Below are 14,425 nucleotides of genomic sequence, written 5' to 3'. Positions count from 1 at the left end.
CTTAAGTGGCCAAGCAAACGAAGGAATGCAAAGAAGGGAGTCATTTCATCAATGCATTAACTGGTTTTCAGATCCAATTAAAGGTTTATGGTAATCCAAGAATGTCTCCAAAATTGATTCATGTTCACAAATATATATATGTAGCACCTTGAAGTGAAAAGCTCAGTTTCAAGCATTCCTAAGGTCCAGAGATGCATTTTATGTGATATATTTGATTTCGCTCAACTGCAGAATGCGGTGGTGAAACAGCAGTTTAGAAATAATTGTAATTTCATAATTTCATCTAGCTCGCATTCCCAGTGTTTCTGCCATACTGTAATCTAGATTATGGGATGATACTGGAATCTGATAGAGTGACCACTGTCTCCTGTATCTTTCATGTATTGCAGATTCTGCATCATTCAGATTGTTCAGTTTTTCTCTACACATTTGGTAAATGATGTAGTAGGATGTCAACTAACCTTGTATGATAGGAGTTATCGATTGTTTCTGGGCTTCATTTAGTCTTTCATAACCACATATAACCGTTATGCCTCTATTTTAATCCGAATGAGGTTTCTGTAGTATGTTGTACTTTTTACTATATGTTAAGTGATGCTTAATTGTCTAGTTTCCTTCTGCTTGCTCTGTTGTTTAAATGGTTGTTCAGTTATTCTGTGTGTATTCGTGATTTTTCTTCTTGTAGTGGGCGTCTTCTTTTTTGAAATGTACATTGGCAGGCCACATCTAATAATGAAATCCGCACTTACTCTCAGCTCCCCAAGCCGTTCAGTATTCTAAACATTTAGGTCACTCTTATTGCCCGTACCTCTGTAGACGAAGGATGGTTTCCTGTAGCCATGCACGATTCCTTTATGCCCGATCCTCTGTCTGCTCTGTATCAGGTATAAGTTTTCATTGTTAAAATGCAAAATATATAGAGGGTTTCCTGATTTCCCTGGTGTGGACTATCTGATGTCATGAGAGAGGACTTTTTTACTTGAAAGTCTTGCCACATTCAGAACATGCATACGGTATCACACTAGTGTGAGTTCTCTTTTGTACTCTAAGTGATATTTCTGTAATTTACGTTCAGAATATTTAATTGATTTCAGTCTACAGTGACTGTCATATGATCACACTATGTAGTGAAAGACTTTTTACAGTTTGGGCCCAATTATGAATTGCTTCTAACTTTCTGACCCATGTGCTAATCCCTGTTTACTCATAGGTCGAAATTACGAGTTTAAAGGTATTTATCGCATCCAATATTTATCGGACGTGTTGAATAACTCAACCTTTGTTAAATTTCAGCAGGCTAAACCTGACAATATGTAACCACAAAAAACACGCAGTATTTACCGTATCATGCAGATTTTGGGGCGTTAAACATTTAAATCCGCATGTTGCTCCCCATAAACTCATAATAGGAGTTATTTATTGCACCAGATAAATACCATACCCTGTGGTATCATTATTTATTGGGGGCGATAACTACTTGTAATCAGGCTCTTAGTACATTAATATGATTTGTTTCCATTATCTCTTCCCAGATAGAATGATAGATCATTTTTTTCCAGGAACGCATTGTCACATTAAGTAAATGTACTTGGTTTTTCTGTTGTAAATGATCTTATTTGTCACTGGATCTACACATTTAGTGAAGGTGTGTGGCTTCTCAGATGACGCAACAGATTACCTTTTTGATTGAAAGCTTTATAACATACAGAGCATTTATATGGTTTCTCTCCACTGTGAATCCTCTGATGTATCATCAGGCTTATCTTTGTAATGAAAGCCTTGTCACATTCAGAACATTTATATGGCTTCTCCCCTGTGTGGATTTTCTGATGAACTGAAAGATGACTCTTTCGCTTGAAAGCCTTGTCACATTCGGTACATCTATATGGTGTCTCCCCAGTGTGGATTCTCCGATGTACGTAAAAATTAGCATTTTGCTTGAAAGCCATATCACATTCAGAACATTTATAAGGTTTCTCTCCAGTGTGAGTTCTCTGATGTATGGTCAGCCTTTTCTTAACAACGTATGACTTGTCACATTCAGAACATTTGTAGGGTCTCTCTCCAGTGTGATATCTCTGGTGTACTAATAGTTCAGCCTTCAGAATGAAAGCCTTGCCACATTCAGAGCATTTATATGGTTTCTCTCCCTGGTGATTTCTTTGGTGTAATGACAATATATATTTTTGTTTGAAAGCCTTGTCACAGTCAGTACACTTATACGGTTTCTCTCCAGTGTGATTAATCTGATGTCGCATCAGATGAGGCTTGGCTTTGAAACCCTTGTCACACTCAGAACATTTGTATGGAGTCTCACCACTGTGAGACAAGTGATGTCTTCTTAACTGTCCTTTTGTAATGAAAGCCTTCTCACATTCAGAACAGCCATAAGGTTTTGTCCCAGTATGAACTCGCTGATGTATTACCAATGAGGACTTTAAACTGAAAGCCTTCTCACAGTCAGAACATTTATATGGTTTCTCACCAGTGTGAGTTCTCTGGTGACTGATTAGTGCACCTATTCCAGTAAAAGATTTTGGACATTCGGAACATTTATATGGTTTCTCGCCAGTGTGATTTCTTTGATGTATTATTAGCAGGCCCTTTGTGATGAAACACTTGTCACACTCAGAACATTTATATGGTTTTTCACCAGTGTGTGTTCTCTGGTGACGGATTAGACCACCTATTACAGTAAAAGCTTTTTGACATTCAGAACATTTATATGGTTTCTCGCCAGTGTGATTTCTTTGATGTATTAATAGCAGGCTCTTTGTGATGAAACACTTGTCACACTCAGAACATTTATATGGTTTCTCGCCAGTGTGTATTTTCTGGTGACGGATTAGACCACCTATTACGGTAAAAGCTTTTTGACATTCAGAACATTTATATGGTTTCTCGCCAGTGTGATTTCTTTGATGTGTTATTAGCTGGCCCTTTGTGATGAAACACTTGTCACACTCAAAACATGTATATGGTTTCTCACCAGTGTGTGTTCTTTGATGTCTTATCAGACTGGATTTTTGATGGAACCCCTTTTTACATTCAGAACATATATATGGTTTTTTCCCAGTGTGAATTCTCTCATGAAATGTTAAATCACTCTTTTGTGTGAAAGCCTTATTACACTCAGAACATCTATATCGTTTTTCCCCCATGTGAATTCTCTCATGTGATGATGATTTACTCTTTTGCTTGAAAGTCTTGGCACATTCAGAACATTTATATGGTTTCTTTCCAGTGTGATTTGTGTGATCTAGTACTAGTCCAGCTTTTTGACTGAAAATCTTGTTGCATTCAGAGCATTCACATGGTTTCCAACCAGTAGGAGTTTGTTGATCTATCAGCAGCTGTGCCTTTGTAATGAACATCTGGTCACATTCAGTGCATTTATAAGGTCTTCGTTCAGTGTAGCCTGACTTTTGTCCAATGAGAGCAATTTGTGATATAGCCTTTACCTTTGAGACATTGAAATGTTTTTTTCAGTATGGCTTTTTCTAATAAAAGTCTTGGTAAACACTGCAGATTTATTTTGTCTTAATACGCTGAAATCTCCTTGATGTTTTTCCAGATGGGTATTTATATAGAAATCTCTGTCACATTTAGTGCATTTGTGCGCATCCTCCATTTGAACACATTACGTTTAAATAATTACATAGTTGTAATAAAATCCCAGAGACACTGAGTAAACGCATGTAGCTTCTCCTGTGTCTGTCCAGATATATATATGAAAAATAACCTCTCTACATTATAAATTCTTGGTAGTAATATTACAACTGCAAAGCTGTGAACTTAAATGAAGTGCACCTTTGTCTTTGCCATGACAAATTAAGAAAATAATTTCTACTGATAGTCCCACTGTGTACAGGTGTTCAGCTAAGTTAACAGCGTGGAGGCATCATTTCTGCATTCTAACTCTCTCTTATTTCCTTTCTAGTTGGTATAAAGTCAATATTATGGCATTAACTAGCACATTTGATTTGTTAGAAGATAGCCATTTCTCTTCTCATATTCAGTGTTTATTTACATGGCAATGCTCTGCGCTAGCCTCTAACGAGGGGATATTCTGATGTGTTGCTAGAGTTGCCTTTTACGCAGAAGACAGTAATAAGTAGATGTGTCCATGGCTGGTGTCCCGTGTAAATGTATACATTTTCTGTTGTTATCCAAGCTACTTTAGCCTGGAAAGATTTATTACATTCTATACATTTGTGCGGCCTTTCTCCTTTGTAGATCACTTGATTGATTAGAGTTTCTTGTAATGTTAATATATAGACATACTCAAGAGATACTCCTTACTCCATTGTTGTGAGGTACTATGTCCCATTCATTATTCCATTGGGGTCTGCTACCAATTCTGCACAGAAAAAGGCTGTTTGTATGAATCACACTTCGGTAACAAATGTAGAGCTTCTTTAGTGGAAAAAAAATCTCCGAAAACTGTTTCGTACTTTTCAGGGAGTTAGTGTCTCAAAAGTTGAATTTCAATTCCTGGTGTCCATGATATTCCTCTGACTATTGCTTTTATTCTGGATTTCTTTCACTAAAAGGACAAAAAAAATATCTAAGCATTAGCATTTCATGAGCCAAAAAAACACAAATATCAGAATTAAAAAGAATCTATTTGTTTTCTTATATGGAAATGAATTAACAAAAGCCAGGTACGCAACTGTACATTAGCATAGAAGTGGTATAAACATAATCTAATGAGCATGATATTTTATTACTGTATGAACCAAAACACTTGCAACCTTGTAACGAGATCCAGAGCACGTTGTTAGTCATCCATTAACAATGTTCACAACACAAATTATAATGGACACTGAGAAATCTGCAATCCAAAGACCAAACACATGACAACAAACATAGGAAAAAGTGGCACACATGACTCTGCTCACAACATGGATTAAAACAAACCTGGAAGTGTAATCCAATGATTACAGCATGAATGGACGCTGACAAAGACATTTATCATTTAATGGAAATATCCACATCATGTATTGGGCTAAATAAGAAAGCTTCTAAGAAATGTATTTACTTAGTTCAGTTATTTGAGGAGCACGGCAATACCAATTACAGTTTTCTGGTGCTAAAGGAGAGGAAGCTGCGGACAGAGGTTAAGGTTTTATTGAACAAAGAGCCACATTTTCAAAAGCTTTGTACAAACAAGGTTATCAGTAGTTGTGGGTGGAACTTGCGGAGCTCTAATCTGCGGAGTTATATAAAACTCAGTGGAATTCGCCGAGTTTGTATATGGTACACACTGGACCAAAGAAGGATATGTCCAGCTCCAGCACAGGGTGCACCTGCAGGATCGCGTACTGTTGTACTGCAATAAGTACGTGTGCAGCAATGTGTTGCACATGCACCATCAAGTACTCGGATTGCACTATGTGAATGAAAGTAGTGTACATGAATGGCACCAGGAGCACGTGTACTATCAAGTACTTGCTTGTACTGGACTGAACAAATGCCTGGTGCACGTGCAGCATCGGTTACTTCGACGGCACCAAACACACGCCTGACACCGGTGCATGTGCAGCATCTACTACTTGGAGGCACCAAGCATGTCTGGCACCCCAGTGCTCGCATAGCACTCTAAGGGAATGGCAGCAATTCAGCTCCATCTCAGTCCCAGTTGTTTTTGTCCGGTGAGTGTAGCAGTATGTATGAGCCGCTGGGCTTTCTTTCTTACTGTGTGACCCCAGAGTACAGTGATTCCCAGCAAGCTACCCTGCACCCAGAGCAGGGTGAAGCAGGGTAGGGGACGTGTGTCGGCCAGTACTGTGTTCCTCCTTCGCAGTTCACATGGTGCTGGCTTCGGAGTGACTCCTCTACTCTGGCGGTGCTTCATCCAGGCAGCGCCCACAAGGAGGAGCAGGAAGTGAGCAGGGTACAGGGCAAAGTGGAAGCCAACTGCAGTCCGAAGGCATAGCCAGAGCATCTCAATGGTGACCACACGCCAGCCAACCCTTTTGTCTCCCCGAAAGGGACACATTATCCTTCATTCTTGTGAGCGCGTGCTGGTAATCTCTGCCACGCCAGTGGTAGGCGGAGTTTCGCCGAACCATTATTGAGAAAGAATTGCACTTCAAGTTACAGTATATGCAGGCGGAAGGTCCGCAATCAAATACATACATTATATGAACCATCATATATAAGAAGCCCATTGCATTACACAGAAAGAGAAATGCTGAGGTGGAGCAGGAGAGAGCACCCGGGGAAGGCCCAATGCAGATGGAAGAAGGCGCAAGGGACCTGAAGAGTGTGTGGGTGGGGAGGCAGCACCTCACGAACCAACTCCGGCGGGCACTGCAGGCGTAGTGCCGGCGGGGAGCGTGGGAGAGGTCGCAGAGGGCAGGGCGCCTTGGTGCTGGAGAGAAGAGACAAGGGGACCACAAATATTGATCGGGCAGCAAGTGTCCGGCACCAAGTCCCAGAATTTGGACAGAAGTGTCTGACAGCGCGAAGCGTACTCGAGCCAAGAGCTAACCTTGGGCACAGACCTTTGATCCCAGTACATGGAGACCCTGTGCCGTGCGAGAACGATAAGCATCGCAGTCAGTCGACGAGTAGCGTCTGGGCAGAATTTCACAAAGCCTAGGAGACAAAGCAGTTGGTCCTGCGTGACAGGCGTAGTGGTAATCTCAGTGATAGCGATGCATACATCGTGCCAGTATGCGGAGACCTTGGGGCACAGCCAGGCGAGGTGGGAGAAGTCTGCCGCAGGAGCGGAGCATCGCAAACATCTGCCGTTGGAGGTGAGGCCCATTTTGTGCATCTGAGCAGGGGAGTGGTATAGTCTATGCAAATATTTGAAATGTATGAGGCGCAGGTGGTAGTTTAGGGATAAGCGTTTGTTCTGATTGCAGCAGTACAGCCAGCCCTCCTGAGAGAGATCGGCGCCCAGGCCTTCACTCCACGCCACACGGGCGCGGTCACTGGAGATGGAGGTGTCCGCGAGGGCTTAAATCTTGGTGACCAGCTTGTGGGAGAGGGGGATGTGTAGATAAAGTTGAGGACAGCCATCGAGGGGGGGGTGGGCTGAGGAAACATGGGATGCAGCTCCCTGCAGAGAGCTCGGAGTTGATAATAAAGCAGAGTGTCCATGGGGCCGGACTCGGCCGTAAGAGAAAAGAAAGTGTTGCTAGGGTAGAGATTCGACACAGTGGAGAGTCCCAAGCGGGTCGCGCGCTTGTCCATTCCGGCCGTCTGTTGAGGGGTGGAATGTCGGGTTATTTGCCATGGCATTTGCGGAGAGCATGCTAAAGCCAGACTGACTATCTCTGGAGCCCATCCCAGGCCCATCGCAAAGTCTCTACTGCGTTGATCTCACTGCGCGGGGGTTACACTGGGGCAAAAAGAGTGGTCAGGAGCAGCTAGGGGGCAGCGAGATCAGCCTCCACCACCAAGAGCGGTTGGAAAGGTGTCGTGTGTAGCCAGAAGTGAAGGGAGCTGGCTTGGGTGCTGAGGGCATATAGTTTGAAATGCAGGGCTCCCAGTCTGCCACGCGACAAAGGAAGAGTGAGTATATTATATGCGATTCTAGGTTGCCGCCCAGACAAGGGTGATTATAAGTGAGCGCAGTCTGCAAAAAAAGTGAGCTGTGAGGGGGATGGGGACATTCACGAATAAATTCAAAAACTTTAGGAGCACTACCATCTTGGCGATAGCTATGCAGCCCACCAGAGACAGGGGCAGTCGTAGCCAGAGTTGGATCTTAGACTCCAGCCAGTCCACAGCGCGGCCGAAATTGGCCTTCCAGAGTTTGTCCACATCCCTGCTGAGCCAAATGCCTAGGTATCTAGTAGGTCCCGACTCCCATACAAACAGGTAATCAGGAGTGAAGGGGACAGTGGCGTCCGTGAGGGGAAAAAGAATGGACTTGCTCCAGTTAACCTGGATGCCGGATAGGCCCGCGAAACGTACCACCTCATGGACCATAGGGCCGAGATTCTCCAGGGGATTGCGGACACAGAGTGTGATGTCGTTTGCATACATGGAGAGACGACCAGAGCTCGAGCTGCGAAGCCGAGACCCCTCTGGGTGTGGTATTGTCTGAGCCTGGCAGCAAGGGGTTCCATGGCGATAGCGAATAACATGGGTGAAAGCGGGCACCCCTGCCTTGTGCCCCTTGCGATGGGAATAGGTTCCGTGATCTGACCATTGATTCGAAGGCAGGCTGAGGGGTGGGTATAGAGAAGCGGAACTTTGCGCAGAAAAAATGGGCTAAAGCCTAAGTGGGGGAGTAGGTAAAAAAGAAAGGGCCACTCTAGAGTATCAAAAGCTTTGGTGGCGTCCAAAAGGGCTACCACAGCCTGAAGTGCAGGATTGATTTCACGAAGGACGGAAAAAATGGTTTGGAGATTATGTGACGTAGTGCGGCCGGGGATGAAGCCGGACTGGTCCGGGCGAGCGATTAGCGGCATGAGAGGGAGAAGGCGGGAAGCCAGCAATTTGGCATAGATCTTGTTATCAGATTAAGGAGAGACTGAGGACGATAAGCGTCACGGAGCTCGGGAGGGGGCTTGTCCGGTTTCAGGAGAAGCGTTAGCAAGGCCTCACGGAGCGAGGGAGGGAGGGATTTGGTCGCACTCAAACGATTTCTTGTACATAACAGCGAGTTGCGGGACCAGAAGGGGCATGAAAGCCTTATAAAAGGACGCTGGCAAGCCGTCAGAACATGAGACCTTGTCCCCCCCGGCAGGCTGTTGATGGCAGCCAGGATCTCCTCCATGGAGAAAGGTTCGTTGAGGTATTCCCGGTGGAGGTTGCCCAGCCAGAGGAGCTGACGGGTATCAAAATATTGATCAAGAATGTCACACGGGGGCACGGCCCCAGCTGTGTAGATTTTGGAATAAAATGTGGTGAATCGAGCCACTACTTTCTCGGGAGAGGTAGTTCTGTCCGGACCTCCGTCCTGGAGCAAAGTAATATAAGAGGCCGCGTGGGGCTGGCGTAAGAGATTGGCCAGAGTCTTGCCAGGACGATCCCCCTCACCGAAGCGGCCCGCCTTCGCCTCTCCGCCCAAGAAGGAGAGCTCCCTATTGGCCTCGGCATTGAAATCAGTGAGTTTACCCCGGAGCTTCGCAAGAGTGTCAGGGTTAGGGTCAAAAGAATGCGAGGAGTCCAAAGCCTTAATCTCTCACTCCAACCTGTCAAGAGTGCCCCGAATAGAGCGTAGCACACCAGATTGCTTGGAGATGCATTCACCTCGGATCATTACCTTAAAACCCTCCCAGAGCGTGGAAGGGGAGTCGACAGAGCCTACATTGAGGTCAAAGTAGTTTGTGATTGCGATTTGACTCTCGTCACAAAATACCGAATCCCGGAGCGCAATGGGGGGCAGCCGCCAAGAGAACATGCACCGTGGGAAGTGAGGGAGTTGCATACAGAGGCAAACAGGAGCGTGGTCAGAAAGTGTGCGCGCCATGTGTTCTACCGAGGTAAGCCAAGCAAAGGCGTCTGTCGTAGTGATCCAGAGCGGGACCAGCAGCCCCGGGACCCTGTCACGCATGTGCTCTCGCACACCACGGGACAGGTGTGCTGCCACACATCGAACAGTGAGTTATCGGTGAGTATGGAGTGCAGAAGAGAGCTTGCGCACGGGTGGAGAGCATGTTGCTCAGAGCTGTCAAGAGTGGCTGATAGGGTAATGTTAAAATCGCCATCCAAAAGGAGCGCGGCTGGACCCAGAGAAGAAATGTGCTGCCAAACCTGCGTGAAGAATTCAAAGTCATCGGAATTGGGAGCGTATAGCGCCGCGAGGATCAGTGGTTGGGCCAGGAGAGTGCCGTGCAGGATGACAAAGCGCCCCCCCCCCCGGGTCTGCGATCACCTGAGAAGAGTGCCAGGGGAGCCCTCTGAGCATTAGGATGGACACCCCACGAGAATAGTTGGAATAGAAGGAGGAGTGGATTTCACCCCAATGTCTAGAGAGGAGACTGGAGGAGGTGGCGGGCAGCAGATGGGTCTCTTGAAGAAAACAAATGTCAACCTTATGCCGCATAAGGTGGGCATGTACCAGGCTGGCCTTGCGGTGGTCATTGAGAGCGGGCACGTTCCAAGTCCAGAGAGTGGTGTCCATCATTTCGCTATGCCAGGGGAGTGAATGACGGATAGGGACAGCTGTGCAATGGGGACTATGAGCAGTGGAAATGGGAAGTGCAGTGTAAAACACGATGTAGCAGATGTCGTGTTACAGGAAAAAACAAAGCAAAACAAACAACAAGGCCTTGGCAACAAACCCAGAGAACCCACCACCCACACCAACCCCCCAATTAGGCTGAGGATTCAACCCCACCCACCCGAGGGAACCACAACTGGGAAGGGGAAACTCAGTGACCAGGAATGGAATTATCCCGTGGAGGCATGGTTTCACCCGGCGTACACCCCTGCCATACAGACAGGGTAGCCAAGCCCTGGGTTATTGCGGACAGCAATTTTGATCTGAAGAGGACAGCGAGGGCGCCTGAGAGGCAGGGGCCCGATGTACAAAAGCAAATGGTGTAGCGGGAAACCAGAAAGTGAAGCTAGCGGAGGTCATGGGAGAGAGGAGGTAAGGAGGAGGCCAGTACTGCAGTGCGGTGAGTAGCCCCACGACCATAGCGAGCCCCAGGGCCCAAAGGACAACGAGCAAGAGCGCAACAGTGGAGAGAAGGGACACATGCAGTAACTGGGGCAGAGTGGAAGTCAGCCATGGAAGACAGCATTACACCAGAAAGCACAGATTGCAAATACACAATAGCAGAGGCAGGAGTCAGTCATTATCACTCAGGTTGCCGTCGACAACAGCCTGGGAGCCGGATTGAGAAGAGCGTTGTGCCTGGTCAAGTTTCTTCGCATAGGCCAATGCAGCCTTCGGCTCGGTGAAGATATGCACTTTGGAGCCCTGCCTGACACGCAGCATAGCAGGGTACGCCAAGGAATAGGAGATGTCATGTTTTTGGAGTATTCGCTTGGCCGGGAGGAATTTGCGGCAGACAGCGTGCACCGCCATCGTGTAGTCAGGAAAAAAGGTAAGGGAGTTCCCCTGATGAAAGATTTCCCCCTTCTCCCTGGCCGCACAAAGAACAGCGTCTCAGTCCCTAAAGTTCAGCAGCTTGGCGATGATGGGGCGAGCCGGCAGACCAGGAGCAGGTTGAGGGCCAAGAGAGCGGTGAGCTCGCTCGACAATGAAAATGGGGGAGAGAACATCGTCAACTAGATCACGGATGAGCTGCTCCACAAAGTTTTCCATTTTAGAGATGTTGGAGGATTCGGGCATGCCCGTGATGCGAAGGTTGCTCCTACGGGTGCGTGCCTCCATATCCTCATTCTTGTTCTTGATCAACTCGAGAAGCTTGTTCATTTGTAGAAGCATGTGATGGTCTTGTGTCACAGCGTCCTCGGCATCCGAGACTCTCGCCTCAACCTGAGTCAATCGTGTGTCATGCGAGTCAACCTGGGCCTTAACAGTGTCCAGTCGGGCTGACAGCTGATCGAGTTGGGTGGCAATGCCAGTGACTGTGGTTTTCACATCCAGCATGATGGCCTTCAAGTCATCCTCTCTGGTCGGGCCAACATCAATCTGGGCTGCCGACTCGCCCACGTCAGTGACCGCCCCATCTTGACATGTTTGCCGGCGCTAATCGAACGCAAGTTTGGGTTGTTTGGGGTCAGCTTTCCCCATGATCAGGCACAGTCGTATAGAAGGAGCCGCCGAGAGTCAAGAAAGGCGCAGCACAGGGCGAGGCAGACGGTGGTAGAAGAGGTCGTGGAGAGCGGATTGGGCAGTGCGGCAAGTAAAAGCCCCGGGAAGGAGACTGATGAGGGTGGAGAGCCGGCCAACAGTTCTGGGCCAGAGGATCAGGGCCCGCACGGGAGAGCTGCGGTGAGTCAGGGCCCCCCGGCGGAAGGAAACATCCGGAGAGATGAAGGATATGCGTGGGGCTACTCCAGGTGAGGCATGCAGTGCAAAGAACATCGGCAGGCAGCGGTGCCTGGCATGGGAGGCCATATGGGACAGGAAGCAGATGGTGGCAGTACAAGGAGAGGCAGTCAACAAGTAGCCGGCCGCAGTGGCCGGAGCACCCGCAAGGCCAACCCAGCACAGGGCCCTGAAATAGCAGACGAGCCACTCGCTGAGGGAGGAGCCGACGAGGGTCCATGAGCGCCGCCACACGCATTGATGGGCAATGAAGGCCGCACAGCAGGTCCACAGGCATTAGAGGAGAAGTGCCAGGGTTGCGAGTCCACTGCGCCGGGCGGGCAGGTGGCAGCCGCGCGGACCCCGGCCCCTGCAGTGAGAAATCAGGAGAGCTGCAAGGAGTCTGCACCCGCGGGGGCAAAGGCAGCGGGGAGACGCGGGGGCGCGCTGCCCACGTTGCAGGGCACAAAAGAGGCAACTGGAGGTAAAATGGGCCTGAGTGGCGTCAGTAGGCGCCAAATGGAGAAAGGTAAGGCCCAGGCCCCATGGTACGGTGGGCGCGCCCCCTACCCCGCTGTGGGAAGCCCGGACGGCAGGCTGGCCTCCAATGGGGCGATCCAGTCCCCGCGGATCAGCACAGGCGATGCAGAGATTCGGCAGCGCCACAGCAGCACGCCGCAGATACCTTCTAATTTATTGATCAGAGCTTTAATTAACACAGAAACTAAGGGCCAGATTTAGTGTTTGACAGACGGACTACCATCCGCCAAATTTAGAGCTCACTGCAGGCCATGCAGTTACTGTCAAGATACTAAAGGTTTGGTGGACAGCCGCTGTTGGTTTTGATAGTCGTTCACCAAAATTAACAACAGTTTTTGTTTTTCAAAAAGTGTGAGTTTGATTTTGGTAACAAAGAACTATACACAGCGACATCCAGGGAGTGTCCCTATTTGTTTTTTTCATCATCCTACTGCCAGTTCGTACTGCCAGGTAACAAAGAGAAAAAAAAGGCATCATGCTGTTTACCCGAAATAAGGTGGGCGGTGCTATGCCTTTCATCAGACAGCCCCTACTCTTTTGTGCTGCCTTCCGTCAACAGAGCCAAAGGGGGCTTTGTTCACAGAAAGATGTCACTTCTTCTGATTCTAAATAGGGTGGGAGGTACGTTGGTTTGTGCGTTCGCCACCACTTTTGTGAGTAAATACCCTCTTCTCCACCAAACTCTAAATCGGGCCATAAGATACCCGTGATGTGCACAGAACTGAATTACAGAGAACCCAAGATATCTGCAATGGAATCACTGTGTCAATGGAAATTACTCTTAACCTGAGAATTTCATGACTAAGTGGCACAGAAACTGAATTTAAATAAGATTTATTAATGTTTATATGAATGCTATAACTATGCTTTTATGTTTTCAAAATAAAAAAGTATTTGATTGAATGCTATAACATACACGCCATAAACAGACTAGCGCAAATTCAAGTCCATCGTAAACACAATCAGTAACAAAGCACAAATTGTTAAAAAAAAATAGGCATATCTTTAGTAGTTGCCTTTACAGAAGCTTTTATCATTTACTGCAGCCCTCTGCTGGTTCTAAAATCATATTCCTTACTTGGGTTTGGTGAAATATGCTTTGTATTTTTGAAGGAGTCACTCTTTACACTCTAAAATGCCATGCTGCTCATGATACAACCAGTAACAACTCCTCTTCAATTCCTCTAATATCCCAGAAACATTATTAAAGGAAGCTGAACCATATACTGAGCATGTGCATAAGGGCCTCAACACATATAAGGCCATCAGCTGCTAGGGAGTACCTCCGGTGTGCCAAATGCAAGCTTGCCTGCACTTGTATGCTTCTGGTCACCTCCTGAAATGCTGCCTCTTTCCTATGAGGTGAGTTGGCTTTTCTTACTTACTCCTCTGAGGAACTACATTCATTGGGAAGCGCTGTCCCTGTCCATTCTCATTTTCAGGTGACTCGGTCCCATTTACTTTCTCCACCATCTGATCAGCATCATATTGTTACAAAATTGAACACCAATAAACTATCTGCAAACCAGAAAATTACGTCAAACTATAATGAGAAGTCCATGGACCCCAGATCTTCTTGTATTTCTTTTTTCAGAGTCTCCACTATACACTACCTGCTCTGTGGGCCCACAACAGTCCATGCTGCTCTGCCATTCACCCGCAGAGGGAGGTTCAGCCTGACATCAGTGGCATGCAATATCATGCTTGGCTATCAGGAATCCCAGTCCCGCATGTGATCTTTGCACCCTGGAAGAGGACCAGGCTTCCCTTATGCCCAGGACGGCAACTTTAGGTTCAAGGTTACTTGGCTTGTGAACGATTCAGGCCAAGGTATAGATGGACAATCTCAGATCTCATGATAAAATGTAGCTGGGGCGGGGGGAGATTCTTGTATTAGGTGAAAGCCGGGCTACTGCTGCTGCCCATCCTCCACACAGGATAGGGGCTGTAGGACATCTTGTGCAGGTAACTGCA

The 14,425-nt window shown here is 47.1% G+C and overlaps 1 protein-coding gene across 1 annotated transcript in view; it reads right to left on the bottom strand.

Moving 5' to 3' along the window:
* Positions 1-14,425, bottom strand: part of LOC146799967 (uncharacterized) — a 347,905-nt gene that overhangs the window by 317,009 nt on the left and 16,471 nt on the right. The window contains exon 2 of the mRNA XM_085620915.1: positions 1,679-4,546. Coding sequence (XP_085477041.1) covers positions 1,679-3,374 — 1,696 coding nt within the window. The 5' untranslated portion in view covers positions 3,375-4,546. The remainder of the gene's footprint in view (positions 1-1,678; positions 4,547-14,425) is intronic.

The sequence above is a fragment of the Triturus cristatus genome, chromosome 8 (assembly GCF_964204655.1).
Source record: "Triturus cristatus chromosome 8, aTriCri1.1, whole genome shotgun sequence".
NCBI classification, from domain to species: Eukaryota; Metazoa; Chordata; class Amphibia; order Caudata; family Salamandridae; genus Triturus; species Triturus cristatus.
Note: the sequence above shows the minus strand (reverse complement) of the source record. Positions and strands in the feature narration are given on the sequence as shown.